This window comes from Leuciscus leuciscus (genome assembly GCF_965113295.1).
Source record: "Leuciscus leuciscus genome assembly, chromosome: 5".
In the NCBI taxonomy this organism is placed as follows: domain Eukaryota; kingdom Metazoa; phylum Chordata; class Actinopteri; order Cypriniformes; family Leuciscidae; genus Leuciscus; species Leuciscus leuciscus.
In genome coordinates this window covers 52,700,317-52,720,892 of record NC_138729.1, presented here as the reverse complement: position 1 = coordinate 52,720,892, position 20,576 = coordinate 52,700,317, and the positions used below count along the sequence as shown (strand labels likewise).

Sequence of the window (20,576 nt, the reverse complement as noted above, 5' to 3'; positions counted from 1 at the left end):
TTTTGCTCAATTTAATTTAATCAATTAGGGTTTTTTAAAACTGTACAAACTTCCATAATGATTTATTTGTGAAGTTTACAATCTTTCTTGATAAATGACTCTTGCTTTGACATTTTATCTAATGCAATGACAATCAAAGTGTATCATATTTATATGACCACATGTTTAAAATAAGCACAAAACTCAAAGCATCAGATCTCACAACGTGATATTACATAATAATCACCTGTAAGTGAATCTATTATTGCACATTATCGACCAAAAAAACGACACAGACGTCTGATCGAATCACATGGGTTTAATTAGCAGCCACTCGTCTCTCAATAAAAGCTTGTGGTTACACCATTATCAATCTAATTAGACAATTAGCTAGTTAGCCTAAACTGCATCTGGAGAGAGTGTGTTCGTATAAACCCAAGGAAAAGCACAGATCTGACTGAACAAAGAGAAGTGAAAGCCAATGAACGACTGCATGGTTATTTATAGCAGAGGATCGTCAGCCTGAAACCACACCACAGGCTGAAGTTAATTATTCTATACAGGACATAAACATCAGCACTCAAACAGAGATCTCTCCAGCACAGGAATGAATATACGCAAATGTAAACTGTTAAATATGTACTGTGATTATTCAGTGATTTACAGCAGCGCCGCGTCTCTAATTGAGCATCGGCGAGAGTCTCGTTTGACCAATTCATCAAAAACTCATTTTTAGAATTAATGCAAAATATCCGGAGTGATTTTACTGGAATAGAGCATGAAAGTGATCATAATCATTACAATTATGTCCCAAAATTCCCTAAAGATTACACGGGACTCGGCCACGTGAAGCATGTGAGAAGTGTTTACGAGCGTCATTTATCTGAATTAACATTTGCACAAATCTCAAATTATGTTGCGTTTAATCCCATTCTCTGGTGGAATAGACATCTGAAGCATCTTTGTGGTAAAACGGCTGATTCCTTCGTCTCGCTAAGACTAATTACACATCTGGAATTTGTGCATCCAACACACACACATGAAGTTATATAACAGTGTAATTTGGCAAAATTACAGCTTGATTGGAAGTGACGCACAGTGATAATTGCCTCGTGTTTCATCTCAAGCGCTGACACTCCTGGGTTAATGAGTTACAGTAACTCTGAATGAACTTCAATAGGTGGCGAAACTGGTAATGATGGACAAGACGTCATGTGGGACAGTGGGTGCGCGCTGGTAATACAACGCTGTTTGCTAACCGCCACAACAGGAAAGAAGAAGAAGAGATAATTATGCACTAGGGATGTGACGGAGAGGATGTTTTCCATTTGATTTTTAATCGCTAATTTGAAAGTGAAACCAAACTGCGTACGTCAGCACGGGTATTCATCTGGTGCGGAGCAGGGGCCGGTTTCACAAAGCTATTTTAGACCGGTCTATAGTGTTAGACTAGTCTAAAATGTGCTCATAGACTAGTCTAATGCAAGATAGACTGTTTAACAAAAATAAAGAATGACTTAATTTAGACCAAAAACATTAGACACCTTCCCCCCAGGCTAACTTACCCTCAGACACCTTACCCCCAGGCTAACTTACCCTCAGACACCTTACCCCCAGGCTAACTTACCCCCAGACACCTTACCACCAGGCAAACTTACCCCCAGACACCTTACCCCCAGGCTAACTTACCCCCAGACCCCTTACCCCCAGGCTACCTTACCCCCAGACACCTTACCCCCAGGCTAACTTACCCCCAGACACCTTCCCCCCAGGCTAACTTACCCCCCAGACACCTTACCCCCAGGCTACCTTACCCCCAGGCTACCTTACCCCCAGGCTACCTTACCCCCAGGCTAACTTAACCCCAGACACCTTACCCCCAGGCTAATTTACCCCCAGGCTAACTTAGGTCTAAGACTCTGTTACCGTGGCAACCAGAAGTAACAAACAGTTACATTACAAACAGCCAAAAGAAAAGGGAAAATGGCTCATAATTTAAACATTTCTTCTTGTTACTACATTCTCCGCTAAATTTCCCAAGTAAAATGTCCTTGTAACTGTTATACTCCTCCAACAAACACATATGTTCCGCTGGGGTAAACTGCACTGAGCGGCTGAACGTGCTTACTCGATCCGCCATGTTTTTTGTTTTGAAAAGTGTCTTATTTTACCCAGAATGCATTGCAGTCTAGTCCTACTTAAGATAGTCAGAGTCTTAAGTGCTTTGTGCAACGGTCTGATTTAGATGTCTATCTGAAGTCTGACTATCTACTTACTATATCTAAGCCATAGTCAAAGTCTATCGTTGTGAAACCGGCCCCAGAGCGACCGTTTTCAATTAATCCCGCTATGAATGGACGTGCGCATTTTAGTTTCGCTTTCAAATTCGGGGGTGAATTGCCTGAATGGTGAGTTCATTAGCCTATTATTCTTAATTAAAAACACAACAACACTACAGTCCAATGACAAATTCGCTTAAATGGGCGCTTTAACATTTTGCTTTGACACCAGATATTCCTCCATCTTGTCAGACAGCTCCTCGTTCTCGTGATTAATGAAATCTGACTCCTGCTGCTGATCTGTGTTGCGACTCGTTCGGCTCACGATTTAGTAAGCAGACACGTTAAGTTTTTAATTGTAATTGTCTGCTCTCTAACTGAACTAAAATATTTTAGTAAAAAAGATGTATAAATGAATACATATTTTTTCACAGTAATACATCAATAATATAGATTACAGTCTTTCTTTTCGAAAATATAAAAAAATAGATATACACATTTATTTTCAATATTTATTTTGCCAGAGAAGGAACACAAAACGACGACATCATCTTTAACTCAGAAACAAATACCGTCCAATCAAATGCTCTCTAGAGTGAGAATGCACCGGCTATCGTAGCAAGCCTACTATGCATCGTGATTAATGAAACGATGCATCAGCTACTTCAACTTCCTGCTCAGCTACTGTTCGGACGCTCTTGCTTACTGCTCTTGCTTACCTGCGTTTTGCTCTATCGCTTTTACATTTTATCTCCTATTTTTTCTATATTTTATTTCCTTTATTTTATTTCCTTTTATCACCTCATTTTAACTTCAGCAAATCAGCACAGTGCTCATACGACAAAGTTTGGATTACTACAAAAACTGAGAATTCTTTTACCCGACCAGCTTACATACCGGGAAAGGAAAACACAACTGCCTACAAGGATAAGAGAAAATGCCTCTTCTGGAATCTACTTGCTGCACTAACTGCCACAGACTTTTACAAAGGATTGCAGTTCTAGAAACAAAGTTACTTACGGGACCACCAAACCAGACGGAGCACACAACAGAGCTTCGTCATGGACACCCTCAGCATACCGGTGAGTCCCATGAAACTAGTGCTCCTCGACAGGTAGAGAAACAAGCCGATCGACTTACTAATCGATGGCACAAACAGGGAGCTAAACCCAAAGGCACTCGAGACATCAGATTGTCACGAGCATCACATATTACCGCAGTAGCATCCTCTACCCCAGATACAGCTCTGACAAGGATTACAAACACTGGTCTGCTACCACTGCCTATACATCTTGAGAACAGATTTGAAGTACTAATGAATGTAAATGAGGAATCCACAAATGTGATGAATGTGATCGAACACAGACTGAATAGGCCAGTAGCTAACACTGATGCTAACTGGCGCTCAAGGTCGAGCAGACAGCGGCACTCAGCTCAGAGCACAGCCGAGCCCAGGACTCTGATAGTGGGGGACTCCATAATCAGAAACATTAGCAGCAGGGATACAACTACATGCTGCCTTCCACAAGCAACAACTTCTGATATAAACAGGGAACTTCAGAACATTCTGATGAAACATAAGACTGCTAATCGACTCATCATACATGTGGGGAAGAATGATATTCATAAAGAGCAGTCAGAACTCCTTAAGAAGGATTTCAATAAACTTTTTGAAACACTTAAAAGACTGAAAGTTCAAACATTCATCAGTGGACCACTACCAGCAAGAGGAACAAACAGGTTTTCACGGTTGCTTGGGCTAAATACATGGCTGCAAAAAACCTGCAATATAAAAGCAGTGAACTTCATTGACAATTTCAATCTTTTCTGGAGTCAACGACAACTGTTTCATCGGGATGGCCATCACCCAAACAAACTTGGTTCAAGAGTGTTAAAGGACAATATCTACTTCTCCCTAAATCATCCTTCTGCAGTGTGTGCCAATCCACTCAATCTGAACGGCACACACACACCTGGACACAGTATGAATGACCACGGGACTTCACTTCAGCAGCAAAATGGACATGATAACACCACTCCGCCACAACAACCTCTGCTCACGGACACAATCTCAGCTGAGCCCTGCACACAGAGCTCACCACAGACAGCCATATCAGAACTGCTTGAAGATTCAGCACCCAAGGACGACTTCCTGGAAAACAGCCAGGGAAGCCAGGACAGCATATTACAGCCTCCTATAACACCAGAGCAACAGCCCCTTTCACCAGACACTTTCTCCCTCTCCCCTGCAACGCCATTACTGTGCTTCTCACAGAAAATGGAAGAACTGGTGCATGCTGGAACCAGACTATCCCACTCTTTTGCTGCAAGCCCCCAGATACCAACTAAAAAAAGACAGGCACCACTACCACCAAAGCCTGCAGGCCCAGCTCGCCCTCCCCCTCCTCCTGTGAGAGCTCTTCGGCCTCTGCCACAACGCCAGGGCCCACACCCTCCTCCTTCTGCTCGAGGTGAACCAAAAACAACTGATACCAGCTCTCAGTGATATGTGTCGGGTCCCCGTTTTGATAACAGTAACTTTCTCAAATGTTTACAAAACAAGCGGGAACCCAGTGTGCCTGTATCTTTCTCTATTGCTGTGCTATTACATGATAGAAAGTCTAAGGCCTTCAATAGCCGTACAGCAAACCCAACTAATCTGGTGCCTATTACACGTCAAACTAATATTGCTGTGGGGAAAAGTAAGTCTGTTAAGTTAGCTCTTTTAAACATTCGCTCACTTAAAAATAAATCACTTCTAGTCAACGACTTAATAACCACAAACAACCTGGATTTTATGCTTCTAAATGAGACCTGGCTAGAAGACAGCTGCAGTGCAACAATCCTCAATGAAACATCCCCTCCTAACTTTACTTTTATGAGTGTCTGCAGAGCTGTTAAGAGAGGTGGGGGTCTAGCTGCTCTTTTTAAAGATATCTATCAATGTAAGCAAATATCATTTGGGAATTACTTGTCTTTCGAATATCTGGGTATTGTGTTAAAAGGTGCTCCACGCATTTTACTTTTCATTATTTACAGGCCTCCAAAATACTCTCCAGCCTTTGCTGAGGACTTTACAGAACTGTTATCAACAATTACCTCAGAGTTTGACTGTTTTGCCATTGCTGGAGATTTTAACATCCATATAGATAATGCAGAAAACAATATGGCCAAAGAAATCAAAACTGTTTTAAAAACTTTTGATCTGACTCAGCATGTACATGGACCCACACACAATCATGGACACACTCTAGATTTACTTATCAGTAAGGGTCTAAACATTTCATCGATTGTTATTAAGGATGTAGCACTCTCTGATCATTTCTGTATTTTCTTTGATATATTGATCTCTCCTGCCACTGAAGCTAGATCTGTGTCTGTCAAGAAGAGATGCTTAAATGAGAACACTAGTGTCCTATTTATGAAGGCTATATCTTTAACACCAAGCATATCTGCAGACTCTGTTGATTTTCTCCTTGATTCTTTTAACTCAAAAGTTAAAGGTGTAATTGATGATATTGCTCCTGTGAAAGTCAGGAAGAAGAGTGGCAGACAAAAAGCACCTTGGAGAAACTCAACAGCAGTGCAAAATATGAAAAGACAATGCAGAAAAGCAGAGCGCATGTGGCGGAAGACAAAACTTGTAGTCCATTATAACATCTACAAAGACAGCCTTCATGCTTTCAATATGGAACTAGGCAAAGCTAGACAGACTTTCTTCTCAAATATTATAAACAGTAATTTAAACAACACACGCACTCTTTTTGCTACTGTAGAGAGACTGACAAACCCCCCAAGCCAGATTCCTAGTGAAATGCTCTCAAACAGCAAGTGCAGTGAGTTTGCTTCTTTCTTCTCTGAGAAAATCAATAATATCAGAAAGGTGATCAGCACATCCTTGAGTTGCACTGGGGTCAGACAGATCAGACCACCTGAGAAAGTAGTTACTATGTCTGATTTCAAAGAAATTGATGGCAAAATTTTGGAAGAAACCGTACAGCACCTTAAAACATCAACCTGCGCTCTTGACACACTTCCCACATCGTTTTTCAAAAGTGTGTTAAACAGTTTAGAAGCAGATCTTCTAGAAGTGGTAAATGCTTCACTTCTCTCTGGGAGTTTTCCAAACTCCCTAAAAACTGCAGTTGTCAAGCCCCTCCTGAAAAAGAGCAATCTGGATAAGACCATATTAAGCAACTATAGACCGATCTCAAATCTTCCTTTCATAGGTAAGATCATTGAAAAAGTTGTCTTCAATCAGCTGAACAAATTCTTAAGCTCGAATGGATACTTTGACAATTTTCAATCTGGTTTCCGACCGCACCACAGCACAGAGACAGCGCTCATAAAGATAATAAACGATATTCGCTTAAATACTGACTCAGGCAAATTATCAGTGTTGGTACTACTTGACCTCAGTGCTGCATTTGACACTGTCGATCACAACATACTTCTGGACAGGCTGGAAAACTGGGTGGGGCTTTCTGGGATAGTCCTAAAATGGTTCAGGTCATACTTAGATGGGAGAGGTTATTATGTGAGTATAGGAGACCATAAGTCTGAGTGGACATCCATGACATGCGGAGTCCCTCAAGGCTCAATTCTTGCGCCACTCCTGTTTAACCTGTATATGCTCCCAATGAGCCAAATAATGAGAAATAACCAAATTGCTTACCACAGCTATGCAGACGACACACAGCTCTACTTAGCCCTATCGCCCAACGATTACAGCCCCATTGACTCCCTGTGCCGATGCATTGATGAAGTCAACAGTTGGATGTGTCAAAACTTTCTTCAGTTAAACAAAGACAAAACTGAAGTCATTGCGTTTGGAAACAAAGATGAAGTTCTCAAGGTGAACGCATACCTTCACTCTAGGGGTCAAACAACCAAAAATCAAGTCAGGAATCTTGGTGTGACACTAGAGTCAGAGCTTAGTTTCAGTAGTCATGTCAAAGCAATAACTAAATCAGCATACTATCATCTGAAAAATATTGCAAGAATTAGATGCTTTATTTCCAGACAAGACTTAGAGAAACTTGTGCATGCTTTCATCACCAGCAGGGTGGATTATTGTAATGGACTCCTCACTGGCCTTCCCAAAAAGACCATAAGACAGTTGCAGCTCATACAGAACGCTGCCGCCAGGATTCTGAGCAGAACCAGAAAATATGAACATATCACACCAGTCCTCAGGTCTTTACACTGGCTCCCAGTTAAACTTAGGATTGATTTTAAAGTATTATTACTGGTATATAAATCATTCAATGGCCTAGGACCTCAATACATTGCAGATATGCTCACTGAATATAAACCCAACAGATCACTCAGATCATTAGGATCATATCAGCTAGAAATACCAAGGGTTCACTCTAAGCATGGCGAGTCCGCTTTTAGCTATTATGCCAGCCGCAGCTGGAACCAGCTTCCAGAAGAGATCAGATGTGCTCCTACAGTGGTCACATTCAAATCCAGACTCAAAACACTTCTGTTTAGCTATGCATTTACTGAATGAGCACTGTGCCAATGTTCGTCCGACTGTTTGTACTGTATTTTATTTTTTATTTTTCTAAACTGTTTTAATTATTCTTATTTCTTTTTATTATTTTAATTTCTTCTATGTAAAGCACTTTGAATTGCCATTGTGTATGAAATGTGCTATATAAATAAACTTGCCTTGCCTTGCCTTGCCATCAACCCAAAACAAGGCGTTTCTCAATACAAAGTACTCAAAGTTCAGTCTTGTGTCCTTGGTATCTGGAGTACAAACCTACGAAGACAGGAGGACACAAGTTCGGTGACTCTACAAATGTGACCCGCACAATGAGCACATTTTCAAAAATGAGTTATTTTCTATAAATAAATAAAAACTTTCAAAATGATGTATGATTTGTTGGAATCTCTTTTTATTAAATGTCATATCTTATAACAATCTAACACACCGCTGATCACGCTGAAGTCATACACACATCAAGCGGCTTGTACAACACAAACTCCTTTCCATCAAACACACACTCATCATCATCATCATCAGTCCCTCGTTTGCATTCTTCATCAGACAGAAACGACCCTCCACACCGTTACTGAAGCCCAACCGGCTCCTCACGCCTCTGTCCGTGGGGCTAACACACACACACACACACACACACACGTGAAAGCATGAATGGAAAGCAAAGCCGGCGGGACACAAGCGGAAAGCGAGGGATTCTAGCCCACGTTTCCTAGCAACAAGCTAGCGAGGGTCTTTTCAGCACATCGCTCGGGTAAAGACAGATTACTCTTCTTTTTTTTTCCCCCTTCTTTTGCCGGAGGCGTTGGGAACGAAGGAGGAGGCAGAAATAGAAAATCGTCTCTTTAGTCACTTTGTGATTCCTGCATTTGCCCTCATGAGAATCTGGAAAACCTCCCCCGATCCCCACAGATCCTGCGTGGGGCGGCAATCACTCTCTGTCTGTGCGCCAGTGCAATGCTATCAAACACACACACACACACACAAACACACAACCCCCCCCCCCACCCCCGGTATCGGCCAATATATGTTCATATTTAATGTTATCGTTATCGGCCCGATAAGATGATGTGTCTGATATATTAAAGCTGATAAATAATGTATTATGTCCTTCAGCTGAGACACTTCAGATGCGACTGTTCAACATGATGATTATGAATTGCTTGAAATATGATTGAAATCACTTCAAAAAAGGAAAACACAGTTCAGTGCAACATGTGCAGCGCAAGCCTGTCATATCAGCTACATAACATTATCATGAGAACATTATAATCGTGTGTTTGAGACGTGGATTTTACTGGTGAGACTTTTGTTTTTGTAATCAGGCTCTCAAAACTCGTATATAAATGTGGATTTAGATTCATCGGCCGATATATCGGTTATCAGCTTTCAAAATATAAAGAATTATCAGTATTGGCCTAAATGTTCATATGTGCATCCCGAGTTATGACTATGCAGTTTATATTGGATTATTTGGTGTTATATTGGTATTTGTACTTGGATATTACTGCTAGACCTATCTGAGAAAATATACAGCATTGTTTAATTTGTATCTTTATTCTAGTTTTTATTTATGCTTCTAATGCGTTTATTCATTCTTGTTTTATTACTGACTACTGCAACAAATTACCTTATAAAAACACAAATACATTGAGTGAGCAAACAGTTCGGTGAGATAATTGTAATTTATTTTTAAAAGTATGTATAAAAATGCAGACCTATATAAAAAAGTTAGAATATCCCTTTTTTTTTTATTGAATAATTTATTAAACCTTTAAACAAAGTTGTATTGCATGTGTTTTTTTGTTTTGTTTTTGTAATTATTGATCCATCAGGCTTTTATGGCTCATAATATAATGTGAAATAATGAGAATATGAAGGAAAAACCGCAAAATTTTATTCAGAGGCCCAAACTAAGCAAAAATATGCAATTTGTTGCAGATGCTGATATTTATATGGACAAAAAGTTGAAATTCTGATGCTTGTCATGTAAATCAATGAGATCTTTCATTTTTACAGAACAGCAGATTCTGACATGAAATTCATATTAATATCAGTCTTCACTCTATATCTGCCAATAACGTCTTGTTATAATGCTTAGTTTTATGATCAAAGCTCTGTAGTTTTAAAACATATAATGAACAAATAAACCTTCCTCAAAACCCTGATCATAATATTTGATACTCGTGATTTTTGTCTGGATAATCAAATAAAACTTCAGCTGCTTCAATCCAGTAACAATATTGAAGTTATTAAGTTTATTTGATAAAAATCAGTGAAGATTTCACAGCAAAAAGACGAGCTGAAGGTGGACGTTTGTGCAATTATAGTAATTATAAAATTATAAACTATTAAATCAGACGACAGAAGTAGGCCGAGTAGATTATGTGCAACTGGTTTAACAAGGCCTTAGAAATTTGAGCATTTAATATAATACCGTAGGCTTTTTTAAAGTTAGTTTAAATATCTGCATATGTACAGTAGCTCACTGAATAATAACAATAATCAGACATTTGAAGGAAACTCCTCTTTCTGTGGGACACAAAAGAAGATATTCTGAAGAACACCACATTGGACCCCATTGACTTTCATTGTATGGATTAAAAAAAAAAACACTGAGACTTAAATATCTTCTTTTGTGTTCGTACAGGTTTGGAACGACAGTAAATGATGATTATTTCAGGGAAGAACTTTTCCTCAAAGTTGAGTAAAAGTTGAGAGTTTCATTAATAATTGAATTCGCAGGATTTCCCAGACTTCTCTAATGTTTTAATCAGGTGTTTATTAAGCTCAGCCTCATGCCAACACACAGAGACAATATGTTTGAAGGCTTCAAGGGCTTAAACCAGCATATTTTCTCTGAACAACAAAAGCTGGATTCTTACACTCCTGAAGGGTCACCAAGAAAATGCAGATCCCCTCTTCGTTACGGATATATTTTGGTCAGATATACACCGTTAGTAACATCAAAGGCTCTTTGGCTAATTGCGAATGCAAGTGTCTTCCCGCAGTAAAGGATTGTGGGATTGGATGCGGAGGGTTCGCTCTGCTGGTCTTAAGCAGAAGCACAAGACATGTAAATGAATGAGACTTCACTGAGATGAGAGCAATGTTCTCTTTAGAGGAAATGTGAGACTGTCTTTCCACGAAATAGATTTGAATGAACGATTTTGAGAGCATTAGTGTCATTTCATATTTCATGTCCTTCTCGATCAACGTCTAAATGGCCGTTCACACTCATAGTGATTTTGCAGACTGATTTTTCAAAGAGAGTTGGTGATTTGGAAATGTTGAAATGAAGTGCTAAAAGCTTGGTGTGTAAATCTGAGGCTTGTTTAAGTTGCTGACATGAGGAACATGCATTTATTCTACTGTATTTTGTGTAGGGCTGCACAATATATCGAAATTATCGAAATATCTAATATTAATAATACTAATTATATTTAATAATACTGATTCTATGATGTCTATATAAATTTAAAAGCAAAATGTGTGAAAAAAGAGTGGCTATAGCTAATAAGCCAATAAGTGCTCCTCTGCCGCCATCTACAGGTTATAGTAGTAATTTCATGTCTTTTTATTTTTTAAATAAAAGTGTTTGTTTGCCACTCATCTTGAGACTTTCCGTTTTACAAATGAGGACAATCTTTGAAGGATGAACAAATAATGTTTTTAGTCATCACATTAAAAATAACATTTAAATTAGGGCTGGGTAAAAAAAAAAAATGATTTCTCGATTTTAATCGATTCTCATTTTTACGAACCGATATCGATTCTTAAATCCCAAGAATCGATTAGTCATCCTGTTTTCAGTTGATGAATGAATGTAACATTGTAGCGCTGCATGCATCCCATCCAATAAATCGCAATAATCTTTGTGCTTTGTTACTATTGATATGAAACAAAGTCTCAGATTTCAAATTACGTCCATTTTCTTACGAAATTCAAAAACATAAATAATGTTTTGGCGCTGTGGCGTGAGATCGCTCTGGCTCAGCTCTAGAGAAGCACATGATCTTCTCTTCCGCCTTAATAATACCAGTTACAGCGTGAGATAAACATGAATGAGCTTCTGAAAGTGTGTTAAAGATAGAGTACAACTTATCGAAGTCCGTATCATGTGACATGGAGTCGCCCAATCAGTGTTTCAACCGTGGAAAGACGTCAGTAAAACAGCTTGTAAACAATGACATGTAACGTCACATTTACCTCAGAAAAACCATATCCAGTGACCATAAACTCGTCAGTCAGCTAGACAAATTAACTCTAGAGGAGCATTCTGCTAAATATATGCACCATATTACATATTCATTATAATTTGTAATATTCGTTTGAATAAATCTGGCAGGTTTTTATGACAGCCACCATTTAAATGTTTATATTTCATATAACTTTATTATTATAAAAATAAATAAAAGTATTTTAAGTGTTTGTATACAAATCAGTTAATTTTTATCTTCAATATTATAGTGGGCTAATGAAGCCTATAGACTACCAATGACTCCCATAGTTTACAGCATTAGTGAAGACATTTGTTTTCCTTGAGAAAATTTGCCATGTATTGTCCCTGATGTCCAAAATAATCCATATTGAATCGAATCGAATTGTGAAATTTGTGTCAATACCCAGCCCTAATTTAAACAGCTTTGAAGTGATGGAAAAAGTGTGAAGCACTTGATAAGTCACTCTCTAAAGGCCATTCGAACCCTAAAATGAATAATGTAAAATTGATTTAGCATGGTGTCAGTTAGCGTTACTACATTAAATCCATGGTGAATGTTGGTGATTTGTGGAATGAAAAGCCTGAAATATCTTGTTCGCTCCTGGTTTCCACATCAGCGCTGTATGATGTGATATCTATGTTGTAACTCGCACATCTTTCCAGGAAAAATCCTCTATAACTCGGAATCTAAACTGCAAAGTAAACATCATGTCCTCATCTTCAGGTCAATCTGAAGCTTTCTACAGATGAAAGACTCAGACACGGTTTATACAGGACAGGAACACTCAACCCTCGCTGTATCATCCCCTGCTATGATCACAAACATCCATTAGAAAGACAGACAAAGCGTGTATTAATGCCCCACCGTTGAGGCAAAGGAGTTTTAGTGCAATAACGCAGCCCATCATGCATTATGCCTCTTTTTATGCCTTGATGTTGTCTCAGGCTCTACTAGAACAGGTTTTCCTGCTTGAATGTTGATTATTCTCCTCATATTCTGCATTGTTGCGGCTCCTCTCTTTCCAGTCTGTCGCTCTGTTTAGTTCCTGTCTCTATGAAGCCCCTCCTTCTGAAAAGCACACTGTGCTCTGATTGGTCAGCTGGAGCAGTGTGTTGTGATTGGTCGAGCGCTTCGAGTGTGTTTGGGAAATGTCCCGCCCCTTACCATAACCACATGTGCTTATAATAAACAGAACAGTACTGTGTGTTGATGTGGAGTGGATGCTAGTATAGTTATTATCATATAGTTATTATCATATAGTTATTATCATTCTTGGTGTGAATGGGCCTTTAGTCGAATCAGATCACATGATTATACCAGACAGACATGTGAGATCATGGGCTCTATCATAGAAGCGCGACGCAAGTGTGTTTTGCTAGTTTCAGCCTGACGCAGTTATCATTTTCACGTCCTGCGCCACGTTGTTTAAATAGCAAATTCATTTGGGTCCCATTTGAGTGTCTATGGGCTGCTGGTCTGAGAACCAGGTGTGTGTTCTGGCGCATTGTTGGAGAGTTGCTATTTTGAGGAACTGAAATACACTGAGCCATTGACCAACAAAAACCTGGTCTAAAGTCAATGGCGCAATTTTTTTTAATTTTTTTTAAAAGCACGTTAGTAATGTGTGCCTATAGGCGGGTCCACAACACATGTACACTCTGCTTATTACACACACACACACACACACACACACACACTCTCTGCTTATTACACAATTATTACACTTATTACAAATATTACACTTACACATTATTACACTTAGCCTATTACACACACACACACACACACACACACACACTCAGCTTATTATAACACACACACACACACACACACACACACACACTCTGCTTATTGCACACAAACATGCCAAATATTAAAAATAAAAGGATTACAATGTAAAAGATTATTATTGTGTACATAAAGATATGGTGGAAAACTAGCAAAAGTGGATTCGGACGCCCTAAGTGCTTCCTGTGAAGGGTCAATTGCACCCTGCTTTAGACCATGAGCTTAGATCCTTAAACTAGGATCCCATCACTCACCAGACAGACGTGGTCCTGGTCCTGGAAGGCGTGCTGAAGTTGAGGGATCCAGGGACTGGAGTTCAAGGCCAGGATTGTTCTCTCCTCCTCAAAGAACGGCTACACCAGACAAGAAGAAGAACTGAGTTTTATTAGATCCTGAGATACATGCAACAGATATCATACGATTAACTCAGTCTGCCATTTTGTTGACGCTTTTATGCATTTATTACAGTGCTAATAGTCCTGGAGTAACAGAAGGATAGATTTCTTGCTCAAGGACACAGTGATGATAGTAAACGCAGTTCATTCATGGAATCCTGTTGCACACAAACACCACAAGGACTAAAATAAGAGTGAAGCTTTGCTGGGGAATTCTCTCACCCTGATGCGAAATTCCCATTTGTATGAAATCCTATTGAAATAATTGGATTTAATTGCTTTTCATTTTTTTGTGGACAGAAAAAATCCAAAATACACTTTTAACTGTATATTTTAGAGCACTATCTATTTGCGTCTGTAGATTTTAAAGGCCGTTTTCTCAACATGAGTTTTTCCTCCTACATTGAGCCAGAAATCTCCACTTCAGCAAAACTTTCATTCACTTTACAGTTTTATTATCTATACTCTGAAGGTTTTTACAGAGGGGTTTGTTCATATATAACTTTCCTGATTTTATACAAAATGGCGAAAATGTATTTATTTTTGGCTGTTGACGGTATTTTCTGATTTGTGGAGTGATAAATAATAGATATCCCAAAATCCCCTCCGTAAAAACCTTTGACTCTAATATATCCAAAAAAAGAAACAAGAATTTTGAACCTGACTTCATCCAATGTTCAGATTTTTGTTCTAGAAATGTATGCAAATTAGTGCATATTTAATTAGATAGCGCCTCATTTGCATATTTAAACATAACATTCTGAAAACTTGTAGTACAATTTTTTTTGCCAATTATTAATGTAATCAATCAGCTGGTGAAGTATGGTGATATTTATTAGTTGTTGTTTTACCCTATTCACCAGGTGTCTCTCTCCTTAATATACAGTTTGTGCAAGATATTAAAGGAACACTCCACCGTTTTTTGAAATAGGGCTTATTCACCTTCTTTCCCACATTTAGATAGGTGGGCAAATGCATTTTTGTCTCAGTGCATGCATTGTTTTAGTTTGACAGGGTTGGCGTGAGCTTAGCATAATGAATGGAATCCTTTGTTGCCAGTTAGCATGTCCTGAATAAAAGTAAAAAATAAAATAAAATAAAAAACCCCACCTAATTACTTCTTGTGGCCTGCGTATTCACAACAAGTACAAATAGCGATGCAGATTAACACTAGGCGATTTCCTAGGCAGATATTGACTTATATATTAAGGACTATATTAGGGGGAAGCACAGGCGAAGCACTGCTACTTGGGCGTGATATCTCTGCTTCGCCTGTGCTTCCCCCTAATATAGTCCCAAGTCAAAATCTGCATAGGAAATCGCCTAGTGTTAATCTGCATCGCTATTTGTACTTGTTGTGAATACGCAGGCCACAAGAAGTAATTAGGTGGGGTTTTTTTTGTTTTTTTTTACTTTTACTCAGGACATGCTAGCTGGCAACAAAGGATTCCATTCATTATGCTAAGCTAAGCTAGCGCCAACCCTGTCAAACTAAAACAATGCATGCACTGAGACAAAAATGCATTTGCCCACCTATCTAAATGTAGGAAAGAAGGTGAATAAGCCCTATTTCAAAAAATGGTGGAGTGTTCCTTTAAGGTACGTTTTTTGTTTAGTGCTTAGATGCAAGTAAACTAGATCTTACACTTTACTAGACTTTACTTGTCACAACTTGTTTCCCCTGTTAAGGACAAGTAAATTGTCTGTCCACACACTGAAAACACAGCAAATCAGAACATATTTAAATATATCATGTTCATAGAGTTAGTTTGTGGAGTAATTTAAATATATAGGCTATAATACACAGGCTTTTTTAAAAATGGTGCGTTCGTTCGGCCAATCAGCGAACACTACCGTCACGGAGAGTTCCTGTAGCGCTGGTTTATGGTGCGTTCAAGCCCTCCTAGGAAGTTCGTACTTACGAGGTGGGAAATCTTGTTTACGACGGCTGATGCGTTCAAGTCACTTTCGTCGGAGTAAGATGGCGGTGTACTTTCTCTTAATTAATTACACAAAAATACAGCAAGGTTCTTAAACTAGTTCTAGTAAATGAAAAACAAAGATTTGCATAAGGTGTGCTTTCTTTGCTTTATGTTTTTAGTTAATTTATGAAGCCACTGCAAACTTGGGAGTGAAAGAATTCTTTTTTTTGGATCAAGTTTTGTGATCCAGGGTCACAATATTAACATGCAAACTCAAAGCTTTCTCCAAGTACTTCACCGTAACTCACCTTGTCCTGAGAACGCAGGCTGGTTTTGTCCATGATCTTCATGGCGTACACGTCTCCCGTCGCTCTCTCCTTCACCACCTGCACCTCAGAGAAGTGTCCTCTTCCCACAATCCCCCTCACCTCAAAATCCCTCTTACCAGGGAGCAGTTCCTGAACTTCAGCCACCACTTCACAATCTGAGACACACAAACCAACACCATCACAATACTACAAAAACAAGGCTTGACTGATTTCATGACACACAAGTAATGATGAAACTGGAGGAAAGGGTTTCATCTTTGACATTTAATGTCATGTTGAATTATTGTGAGTTTAGTGCTCTCATCTCATGAGTGTGGGAGAGAAATATATAAATGGCTTACATGTGGGATTAAATGGTACAAATGCACTTTGGACATTTCACATTTGCAATTAAATAAAGCAAATTATTAATTGTTTCCATCATCTAGCACTAGCATATCAGGATAGCGTTAGATTTTACACTATGATTTCTTGAAGTCAGTAGCAATGTGCATAAAAAATAGTTTGTTCCCTAAAAGAGAACAACCATCTTTATTAAATGTAACTTCACATGCATTTACTTTAAAGGGGTGGTGTAATGCCCTTTTCACAAGATGTAAAATAAGTCTCTGATGTCCCCAGAGTGTGTGTGTGAAGTTTTAGCTCAAAATACCCCACAGATATTTTTATATAGCATGTTAAAATTGTCACTTTTTGAGGGTGAGCAAAAACACACCATTTTTGTGTCTGTTCCTTTAAATGCAAATGAGCTGCTGCTCCCGGCGGAGGGGGCGGAGCTTCAAGAGCTTGTGTCCTTTTACCTCACACACACACACACACTGAACATTTAAAAAACTTTTAGCCTTTTTTGTTCAAACCGAAGTCAGACAATGATGGAGAGACTCAAGAAGAAGTGACATGTAGAGTAGACAACCTTTCTGAATGGTTAGTTGGTGTAGTTATGTAGCTTATGTGTATCTTAGCTTATCTTCTAGTCATTGATTAGCATATTCTGTCTTGATAATCTATAAATCGTGTTCCAGGGGCGGGGTTTATGTACATTTTAGGGTTAGTGATGTCACTAACCCGGGTGGAAGCTCGTGTAGTCTCTACCAGCCATTTGTCGTAGTCCTTAAAAAGCAATTTCTTTCAAATAAAATATACAAATATCTCCCTTTGCTTTGAACTTTGAGCAACCGTAACTTTGCAGATGTTGTTTATGCTCAAACAGCAACATTACACACTAACTACAGTTAGAAAAGTGAAATCATATTCAACCACCCCTTTAATATATTTTTTGTTTTTTTTAACGAAGTAGGAAATAATCTGTTCATCATCTATTAAAGTAATTAATTAATTAATAATTATTAATTGAATCAGATTATCAGTCAGAATTCCAGTATCATTGTATTACTAGTAATGTCTGCAGTGAACAGTGAAGTTTTGCTCTGTATTTAAAGGTAAAAATAAAGATTGTCATCATTTACTTGGTCCAAACTTGTATGACTTTCTTATATGAAACAAACACTTACATTTATTGACAAAGTTGGCCACATGTTCGATCTTCATGAGCTCTGGAGTGGCGCACTCGTGATAGAGCAGAAGCAAAGCATCGATCAGTCCTTCTCTGGTCACGCCGCTCACTCCTGTGGAGCCCGACACACTGCACTTCCCCTGGACAAACACACACACACACACACACACACACACGGAGATGGTTTCAACACAAATCTATCAGACTATGTTTTACAGAAATGCAATAATCACATCTTTAAATGCAGTTACAGACACACCAAACATCTAGTAAGAACAGGGGTCTATACCATGACGCTGGTTTAGGGGGCTAGCCAAGTGTGTTTCAGTTTAGTTCCCACACCTCGGTTCACTTCAAATTCAAGGACCTTTTAAGGACTTTCCAGGTCCAATACCCTCAAACTCAAGGACTTAATGTGGGGACACACTTATTGTGTCCAACAACAAACGCTGAGGTTCCATCGCAGTAGTTTCGTGCGTGTGTGAACGTCAGGGAAACACACACAGTACCTCACGCGGGAAACACTGAACGTAACGCGTAACTGCGCGTAACTAACGTAAATCAGGCGAGCTAGTGCGTATAGGCCACGCAGTGTTGGAGAAATAACACATTAGCGGAGCGGAGGGAATCATATGGAGTTTTATCCAGAAAACTTCTTGCACAAAATAGATTCAAGCACTTTTAAAGGACCTGTGTGTGTGTGTGTGTGTGTGTGTGTGTGTGTGTGTGTGTGTGTGTGTGTGTGTGTGTGTGTGTGTGTGTGTGTGTGTGTGTGTGTGTGTGTGTGTGTGTGTGTGTGTGTGTTTTCAACAACTTTCCAGGGCCTTGACATTTTTTTTTCAGATTCACAAACTTTCAAGGAGCCGTGGGAACCCTGCTGGTTTTTAAGCACCATGAAAGTGGTTTGGCTTTTAGCAGTGTTCATCGCCATAGTAACCAACGCTCCACGGCTAACCTGGTCCGGGTCAGGTGATGTTCCAGGTAAGAGGTTGCAAACCAAACTTGGACCAATCAGCTGTGAGCAAAGTGTCACATGTGTGATGCGATAAAGTCACTCCACCTGTTTCTACTCCACATTAAAGGTCACTACACACAGGCAAAATCATCTGGCTTTTACCAATGCTTATTTAGAATAATAATTTTGTATGATTTATATATTATTTATGTAATTATCATACCCTTAATTGATCGCACATGACTCTCACCTGGAGAAGCTGATTGAGTCGAGCGCAGCGGATGGTGATGGAGTCGCTGGTGGCCAGGTCTCGAACACTGCCTTGACCTCCATACTTAAACTTCAGCATCACTGCAGGACAAACATCATCAACACACTCAATCAACAGACCTTATTCAGAGCAGCGCCCTGACGGGTGTGAAAGCGAGGCTGTGAGGGATAGACTTGCCGTGTTTCCAGTGGCATCCAATGTAAAAAGCGGTGTAAAGCTCCTAGATTACTTACAATTTTCCACAGCTTATATTGTCAGGAGTTTTTTGTCAACTGAAATTTCTTGGAAAGATATTTTTCCAGTGTTTCATGAGCAGAAGAATCCAAAAACACATTAAATAACAGTACAGCCCATTGACAGATGCACGTCTGTCCCTCCCAGCCTCGCTTTCATTCCCATTAAAAATCAAAGATGGCGCTGCTGTGAATAAGGTCAATACAACCTGCTAATGATGATGTCCAATTACATTATTTGCTGTGTCCCAATCCTAGTTATCATAGCTTTTAATCAGTCTTGCCTATATGATGCTTTTTTTCCTCTTCTTTTTTCATTGTAAAGCACATTCGTCAACTTGTGTTGTTTTAATAGTGCTATATAAATAGAGTTGCTATTGTATTGCTGCCTAGCTAGCACAGAAATGCTGTCCAAGTATACATAGTTCACTAGGATCTGAGACACATGTAAACCCTATTAGTGATGAGAACAGCTCAAAAACACATAACAATGGAATTATCAATATAAAAATAAGGCTTGAATTAAACTAAAAGCTTAATTATAAACACAAAGCAGATCAACACTTATAGTTGACAGATTTTAAACAATCCTTCTTTCTCAATTCTAAGTCTTGTAACGTTATGTAAAACTATACATGTAGTTAATGCGCTTTTATTACTAACTAAGAAGCTAAACGGAACATTTGTATTTTTAAAAATGTATTTTGGACACGAGAGGAATATTTATACTGAATATTAATAAAATAATAATCTGTGACCGTGTTCAACAACTTAGTATCTAATCATTTTCAGGATAATAAACATCAAAACCGACGAACTGATACTCTCATACATCAAACATGACAGCAAACTACCCGTGTCATTAAACAAACAGATTATGAGAATAAAATGACATCGCTTCTGAAATCATTCATAACGAAATTTGACATTATTTTGACATCGCGCAACAATATTTCAGTTTGACACTTTCGTCATTTCATAACGTTCGTTTTTAACAGACACATCGAGCCCAGTTCGACAGAAAATGAGAAATATGCTCACCAAATGTTCATGTGAGAATATCTGAACTAATAAAATAGATTAATCTGTAAACTTTAGACGAGCATCGCTGACTGACTCTGACTGACTGAACCTTCAACGTTTCCTGGAGAATTTCAAATTTTGCGCGTTCAGCGCGACA

At 38.9% G+C, this 20,576-nt stretch overlaps 1 protein-coding gene across 5 annotated transcripts in view; it reads right to left on the bottom strand.

Moving 5' to 3' along the window:
• The window catches only part of cita (citron rho-interacting serine/threonine kinase a), a 139,165-nt gene extending 118,589 nt beyond the window's left edge, over positions 1–20,576 (bottom strand). For all 5 annotated transcript variants that reach the window (XM_082171199.1, XM_082171200.1, XM_082171202.1 and 2 more), the window contains exons 1-5: positions 20,438–20,576; positions 19,143–19,243; positions 17,936–18,077; positions 16,404–16,579; positions 14,033–14,131 (exon numbers count right to left, since the gene is read on the bottom strand). In XM_082171199.1, the coding sequence (XP_082027325.1) occupies positions 14,033–14,131; positions 16,404–16,579; positions 17,936–18,077; positions 19,143–19,241 (516 nt within the window). In that variant the 5' untranslated portion in view covers positions 19,242–19,243; positions 20,438–20,576. The remainder of the gene's footprint in view (positions 1–14,032; positions 14,132–16,403; positions 16,580–17,935; positions 18,078–19,142; positions 19,244–20,437) is intronic.